Source organism: Perca flavescens, chromosome 8 (assembly GCF_004354835.1).
Source record: "Perca flavescens isolate YP-PL-M2 chromosome 8, PFLA_1.0, whole genome shotgun sequence".
Taxonomy (NCBI): domain Eukaryota; kingdom Metazoa; phylum Chordata; class Actinopteri; order Perciformes; family Percidae; genus Perca; species Perca flavescens.
In genome coordinates, this window is record NC_041338.1 from 37307265 (window position 1) to 37315609 (window position 8345).

The 8345-nt window shown below is 43.9% G+C and overlaps 1 protein-coding gene across 1 annotated transcript in view; it reads right to left on the bottom strand.

The window, feature by feature from the left end:
* The window catches only part of si:ch211-59o9.10 (uncharacterized), a 17768-nt gene extending 13970 nt beyond the window's left edge, over positions 1 to 3798 (bottom strand). The window contains exons 1-3 of the mRNA XM_028585435.1: positions 3694 to 3798; positions 2781 to 3007; positions 1081 to 1138 (exon numbers count right to left, since the gene is read on the bottom strand). Of these exons, the coding sequence (XP_028441236.1) occupies positions 1081 to 1138; positions 2781 to 2914 (192 nt within the window). The 5' untranslated portion in view covers positions 2915 to 3007; positions 3694 to 3798. The remainder of the gene's footprint in view (positions 1 to 1080; positions 1139 to 2780; positions 3008 to 3693) is intronic.
* Positions 3799 to 8345: the final 4547 nt, after the last annotated feature.

The window sequence follows — 8345 nt, forward strand, 5'->3', positions numbered from 1 at the left end:
TCAACGTCAGGACACACAGGGGTCAACGTCAGGACACACAGGAGTCAACGTCAGGACACACAGGAGTCAACGTCAGGACACACAGAGGTCAACGTCAGGACACACAGAGGTCAACGTCAGGACACACAGAGGTCAACGTCCAGGACACACAGGGGTCAGCGCCAGGACACACAGGGGTCAACGCCAGGACACACAGGGGTCAGCGTCCAGGACACACAGGAGTCAACGTCAGGACACAGGAGTCAACGTCAGGACACAGGGGTCAACGTCAGGACACACAGGGGTCAACGTCAGGACACACAGGGGTCAACGTCAGGACACACAGGGGTCAACGTCAGGACACACAGGGGTCAACGTCAGGACACACAGAGGTCAACGTCAGGACACACAGAGGTCAACGTCAGGACACACAGAGGTCAACGTCAGGACACACAGGGGTCAACGTCAGGACACACAGGGGTCAACGTCAGGACACACAGGAGTCAACGTCAGGACACAGGAGTCAACGTCAGGACACAGGAGTCAACGTCAGGACACAGGGGTCAACGCCAGGACACACAGGCGTCAGGACACACACAGAGGTCAACGCCAGGACACACAGAGGTCAACGCCAGGACACACAGAGGTCAACGCCAGGACACACAGGGGTCAACGCCAGGACACACAGGGGTCAGCGCCAGGACACACAGGGGTCAACGCCAGGACACACAGGGGTCAACGCCAGGACACACAGGGGGTCAACGTCAGGACACACAGGAGTCAACGTCAGGACACACAGAGGTCAACGTCAGGCACGTCCAGCTGGGAGGAGGCCTCGGGAAGACCCAGGACTAGGTGGAGGGATTATACCTCCAACCTGGCCTGGGAACGCCGGGATCCCCAGTCGGAGCTGGTTAATGTTGCTCGGGAAAGGGAAGTTTGGGGTCCCCTGCTGGAGCTGCTCCCCGCGACCCGACACCGGATAAGCGGACGAAGATGGATGGATGGTAAAATCAAAACGATGCCCAACACTAGGACGCACAGGGCTGGCGACGGCGAGAATACGTAAACACCGAGCTGAGTCTCGGTTCCGGGACTTACCGGACTCAAGTGTTCCTCTGTGATGAGACGGTGTCTCCTCCGTTTGCCGAGCTGCGGGCTGGTAAAAAAAAAACAAAAACAAAAAACAGATGTTTAACATTAAAATCAACAGTTAAAATCTTACTGCTGCTAATAGTCCCGTTTCTGGAGCTGGACATTTGAAGTGTTTTGTGTGGCTGCACGATACGATCAGCAGACAAAAGGCTACATTCATGTTGGTGGAGATCATCTGGCTCGATGGTGTTTTAAGCCCCCAACGTCGACTTCAAGGCACCTAACCATCGCCTTAAGGATGTGTTATGGTGTGTTTATTTTATTTTATTTATCCTTTATTTTACCAGGTGATGTCCCATTGAGATAGTCAAATCTCTTTTACAAGGGAGCCCTGGAGCAACAGTACACAAGTTACAGAAAATCACAAAAACAGACACAGCAAACAAAAAACTGATTTACAGTACATATTAAACAATTTAAAATAACATAAAATGTGTGTAGAATCGACAGCGTAGCCCTGCAGACCCCTCTGCGTCCACACCGTAGCCTGATGTGCACCTCTCGAAAACTTTAACTACACGTCGCAGCGACACATTTCCTGGTTCTCCTTCTCCAACAACAACAACAACATGAGATCAAGGAGAGGGTTAACTTCTCCTGCTCCACATCTCCCACCGTGGTCAGAAAGAACAGGGGAGACCCTTTGGTTCTCTCACTAGGACTCTAGAGTCACTACTCACTCTGAAGATAATCACCATCACTCACTCTACCACACACACACACACACACACACACACACACACACACACACACACACACACACACACACACACACACACACACACACAGTATAAACATCAGGCCACTTACGTAGGCTACAGCGAATGCTCTGCGTGGAGCCTCTGCAACCAACCAAAAAAACCTTAATCCTAGTTGGGGGCTTAAAACAGAAAACACCTATCATCTTGCTGCACAACAAATCTACCTACAGGTACAAATAGAGTAACCTGAACTACGGAGTTCTCTGTATTAATAACTATAATAATAACATTTACATGATTTCTACCAGGGATGCACTGAATCCAGGACTGGGCTTCTGGTTGGGCTGAATATTGGGCTTTTGGACGGGGTTCTGGTTTCTGCAGAACATTAGGATTTCTTTCCAGGGAACCGAACCCTACGCTTGCACTCGGCGCGCTACGCTGGTTGCCGTAGTGACGGCGCCATTGATTACAGGAAGGTGTTTACGTAAGTGGAGCATTCAAGGCAGCAGGCTGTGAGAACGTGGACATGGATCTGGTGAGCAGAACAAGTTGTTGTTTGGCAGAACTTTCAGTCAAAAGAAGGCCATTCAAGTCCAGCTACATGTTCAATCTGTTCAATGCTGATTGGTCCGGTGGTGGCGAGGACCCTAAACTATACACAACATGGCTGCTGTTACAACATCTGGTCTGAAACATCTGGAAGAATACGAGTTGTGCACGAAGGAATCTCCAGACAGCAGCCAGAATGCAGCAACTTCAGGTACAGCAAAGGAAGGACAGTCCCCGTTTCCTTCATTCATGTGTTTACTGGGTTCATGGACTGAGGATGGGAGGAGTCAGCACAATCTCAACCAGGGGGTTCAGGATTCAGCCCAAACCCCAACAATCTGGATTTGGTGCATCCCTAATTTTTATACATATGTAGACAAGCAGCCATGTTACCTGGGTGTTTCTGGGACCATGACGGAGAGATCATGGTAGACGACATCAGCGGGGTCGAGAAGGCAGCCTTGGTTCAGACCTCCAGGACTCTCCGGCTCAGATGAACAGGGACTGCCTGGAAAATGCTCCTCCATGGCCGCCTCCTGCACTGTTAAAACAACTGGCTTCCGACTCTAAAAACGCCTCAAAACCGGACTCATGTCACCCGGGTGCTGGTGACAACTCACCTGAGAAATAAAGAAATTAGAGAAAAAGTTAACGACATAAACATAAAGCCGAATTATTAAGCTAACGTTACAGTGTCTACAAATTATAACAATAAAGGGACAATGAGCTCAAAAGAGAACACTACATAAAGACTAAAATAAAATGTAAGTTTTTGCGAGCGGACACCGGTAAAATAAGTACACATACGTATAAAAGAACACATGAGCATAATGAACATAGACGAGTTAAAAGACACAGCCAGATCATGACAGCTGGCGGGTTGATAGTATGAGGAAAAACATAACAAAAGCAGCATATAGACACAGGTAAAAGTGCCTAACGTTAGACGTACATTAGCAGTTAAGCACAGTCAAAAGCGCCAAGCAGGATTAGAAAGAAAAAGGTTAACGAGACAAACATAGCGCCGAATTATTAAGATAACGTTACAGTTTCTACAGATCATACTTATAAAGGGACAATGAGCTTAAAAGAGAAGACTACTTAAAGACTAATCTAAAATCAGCGTTATTGTGAGCGGGCACCGGTAAAAATAGACTGTGTAGCATTTGTTAGCTGAGTTAGCATTCAGAGCTAACCAAAGTAGCTACATATACACAAACACGACGATAAATCGATGTAGAAATCAATTAAACTTCACAGCTACCAATGATATCAACATTATAAACGTGATATATGTACGCTTTACCTAAATGTTGACGTCCTTTTTCGGTTTGTTAACGGACGAAACAACGGCGGTGAGAACTCCCTGCTGTTTGACTAACAACAGGAAGTGAACATCAAAATAAAAGGGGGGAATTCCGGCGCAACACAAAAAAAAGTACCGAAACTTCAATTTAAAAGTTTCAATTTCACTTTTATTTTTCATATGAGAAAGTTTACTAAACAATACAAACTGTATAAAAAGCTGGAACAGAGATGTGAACTGAATATGAGAGACACAGAACAAAGTCAGACTTGTAATATAAGTACATTTTTATGTCGTTATTTATATTTCTGGAAACATTCCCTTTTGTGTGTGTGTGTGTGTGTGTGTGTCTGTCTCTGTAAGTATGTGTTTCTGTGTGCGTGTGTGGTCTGTGTGTGTGTGTGTGTGTGTGGTCTTTGTGTGTGTGTGTGTGTGTGTGTATCTGTCTGTGTGTGTGTCTGTGTGTTTGGTCTGTGTGTGTGTGTGTGTCTGTCTGTGTGTGTGTCTCTGTCTGTGTCTGTCTGTGTGTGTCTGTCTGTGTGTGTCTGTCTGTGTGTGTCTGTCTGTGTGTGTGTGTCTCTGTGTGTGGGGGGGTGTTTGTGTGTGTGTATATGTGTGTGTGTGTGTGTGTGTGTGTGTGTGTCTGTTGCTCACATAGATCAGATTTTTAACCTAATGTGTTTATGAGTGAATCTCTGGCCTTGAACAGGTTAAATTAAAATGAGTTTTGATGAAATGCTTTGTTTTCTCAGCTTAATGTAAAAGTCACATAAAAACATGATATAGTTTTAAACTAAAGTGCTTTCACTGTAATGTTTTATTTGACTTCTAAACATCAGTCTGTCTATTGTACAATCAGGCATCTATGAACAAGTTTGTACGAGAGTCACATGAAAGTCAGTTGTCTTTAAAATCTGTGTTTTTTGGGCAGCAGGTTTAATGTGTATTATTCAGCCAATCAGGACTTTCACAAAAAAAAAATCCAACCGTTGAGTTCATTCTAAAATGTCTTTTCTCTACAGTCCACAGGGAGAAAACTGACTCAGAGACTTTGACAGTAAAATAATACAAATGTTGGGTTAACAATCACCGTGCCTCGGCCTTGAGTTCCCTCCTCCTGCTCTGTTCGGTGCTCTCTAAATGGAGACTCAGCTGACTGAACTCTTTTGGTTTCAGGGTTGTTCTCATGTACCTGGGACACCTGTCAGTGTCGCTCCTCCTCTCTCTGTTTACAGGAAATCAGATGAGTTCATCTGTGTATGCGTGCTTCAGAGTGTATGTGTGTGTGTGTGTGTGTGTCAGGGTATATACAGAAATCCTGGGAGGTAAATTCAATACCTTTTAATACCATTTTAATACCTTCTCAATATTTTTTAAAACCAACACGCCATTGAGTTACAAGTTTATACGGCAACACGTTTCTAACCATTAAACGGAGTTTGAGAGTTATACAACTGAGCCCTGTCAATGGTGAGTTCCCAGACCCAACATCTTGATGTGGGTCTGGCTTGTCAGGCTAAAATAGGCTATCACCCGATGCAGGATATGATATAATATCACACGAACTTTACAAGATCAACTTAAACAGACATAATAAAACAAATGGACAACTCATTGTTTGCAAAAAAAAAAATGAATACCTTGTAAAATGACAATTAATACCTTTTAATGATTCAGATTCACTTTATTAGCCATTTGCAGTGTAACCTGCATTGGAAAAAATGTGCAAGTAGCTCAAAGTGCAAAGTCAACACATCAGAGGACACAACATAAAACAGACAAACAGACAAACAAAGCCACATGAAGCCTCAATATTAAAAATGCTCAATATAAAAATGCTGTACAATGAAATCCATACATAAATTTAAAGTGCCTAGTTTAAGATGCTTTGTTCAAAGCGATCGCAGCTTGTGGGAAGAAACAGTGTAAATGGCGATCAGTAGAACATTTGACAGAGCGATACCTTCTCCCTGAGGGAAGCCTCTCAAAGAAAGCCCCTGCTGGATGACCTGAGGCATCGTTAGCCAGTTGTAAAGCTCGATTCAAGAGTCTAGCTTTATATGTGAACTCCAGGAGCGGAAAAGTGCAGCCAATAGTCCTGAGCGAACCACTTTATTCAAAGCCTTCTTCTCTTTTAGAGTGAGATTACCAAACCACACAGTAATACAACTGGTTAGGACACTATCAATTTCACAATAGTAAAAATTCAATAAACTCTTAGTGTTTTGAGTAAACTCTCGAAGCCTACGTAAAAAGAAAAGGCGCTGTCTCGCTTTCTTAGCAATATTAGAGCTCCAATTCAAATCATGAGAAAGAGTCACACCCAAAAATTTACATTTCTCAATAATGGCCTTCATTTTTACTATTTACTATTTATTTACTGATTTACTACCTTTTAATACTTTTTAAAACCCAGCGGACACACTGGTGCATGTGGTGGAATGAGCTCCCTACTGACACCAGGATGGCGAAAGCCTACTCATCTTCAAAGAAAACATACATACATATATACACACACACACATATATATATATATATATATATATATATATATATATGTGTGTGATATATGATATATATTTCTTGAAGCTGCACTTTCATATGGCTCTGTGTAGCTTGGCTTATTTAAAGCTAATGTACTTGCACTTACTACTTGTTGTCTGGAGTTTGCACCTTCAGGGTTGAAAGTTGGAAGTCTCTTTGGGTAAAAGCCTCAGTAAATGACATGTAATGTAATATGTGTGTGTCTGTGTCTCTCACTGTGTGTGTGTGTGTGTCTGTGTGTGTTTCTGTGTCTCTGTGTGTGTGTGTGTACCTGTTGGCAGGTATCAGGGACTTTTTATCTTAATGGAAAAACAAAAAAGGCAAGTTGAGCAGGTACCATGTGATGGAAAAACACCAAAAGTGTTAAGAATTCAGTTTGATGATGTTAAATACCAGAGAACACACACTCACACGCACAAACGCACACGCACAAATGCACACACACACACACAGAAACACACAGAGACACACCCACACACAGGGCTTTTAACAAACAGCTACTTTATTTAGTCTCAGCGAGCTGAGGCGATACCAAAAGGTGACGTGAAAACCTGCACACTCCTGATTGGTATGTGTGTGTGTGAGTGTCTGTGTGTGTGTGTGAGTGTCTGTGTGTGTGTGTGTGTGTGTGTCTGTCTGTGTGTGTGTGTGTGTGTGTGTGTGTGTCTGTGTGTGTCTGTCTGTGTGTGTGTGTGTGTGTGTCTGTGTGTGCGTGTGAGTGTCTGTGTGTCTGTGTGAGTGTCTGTCTGTGTGTGTGTGTGTGTGTGTCTGTCTGTGTGTGTGTGTGTGTGTGTGTGTCTGTGTGTGTCTGTGTGTGTGTGTGTGTGTGTGTGTGTGTGTGTGAGTGTCTGTGTGTGTGTGTGTGTGTGTGTGTGTGTGTGTGTGTCTGTCTGTGTGTGTGTGTCTGTGTGGGTCTGTCTGTGTGTGTGTGTCTGTGTGTGTCTGTCTGTGTGTGTGTGTGTGTGTGTGTGTGTGTGTGTGTGTGTGTGTGTGTGTGTGTCTGTGTGTCTGTCTGTGTGTGTGTGTGTCTGTGTCTGTGAGTGTCTGTGTGTGTGTGTGAGTGTCTGTGTGTGCGTGTGAGTGTCTGTGTGTGAGTGTGTGTGTGTCTGTCTGTGTGTGTGTGTGTGTGTGGGTCTGTGTATGTGTGAGTGTGTGTGTGTGTCTGTGTGTGTCTGTCTGTGTGTGGGTCTGTGTTTGTGTGAGTGTGTGTGTGTGTGTGTGTGTGTCTATGTGTGTGTGTGTGTGTGTGTGTGTGTGTGTGTGTGTGTGTGTGTGTGTGTGTGTGTGTGTGTGTTTGTGTTTGTGTGAGTGTGTGTGTGTGTGTGTGTGTGTGTGTGTGTGTGTGTGTGTGTGTGTGCCGAGCGGAGCTGCTACTAGCTGTGAGTAAGCGCCATTTGACTTTAAAATGAAATACGAAAACCCGGGCTGTGCAAAGAGAATACTTTATTAATTTAATCTTTAAATTGTAACAGAAGTCAAGATGATTTCACAGTTTTAGATTTTAGAAGTGTGAAACGTTGACTGTCGGCTGTTTTTTCTCAACTTTTTCTACCAAAATACTTCATACAAAATGATTGTAAACACAGAAATCTTTGCTACTAGTATTAACTCTCTCGTGTTTACACAATGAACTCCAACAAACCGCAGCTTTAAGGAGGTAGAACAGAGAACTATTTCATAAATTATTACATAAAAACGAGTTAAAAAAAAGCAGCTGCAATCACAAACAGCAACAGAACATTGTTGTTATGGACACATAACTCTGTAAATACGGTTTACAGAGGGTGCAGTAATGCAATCGTGTCAACACTGCAGAAGTACAACTAGGATAACCATGGCAACGCCAACCAAGGATGCGTCGTTGTCACTGCCCGATGTGAGTCGAGCGCAGATGGGAGTCACTTTTTGATAAGTAGCCTCCAAGATGCTAACTGCTCTATGAGCTAACGCACAGTCTATGAGCTAACGTTAGCAATCAAACAATCATAGATAGCTAAAATGCTTTTGAAATGACTGCCAGCTACAAGTTAGCAATCAAACCCAACAAAGGCTGTCACTTGAATGGCGTTTTGAGCTAACGTTAGCGATCAGACGATCATAGATAGCTA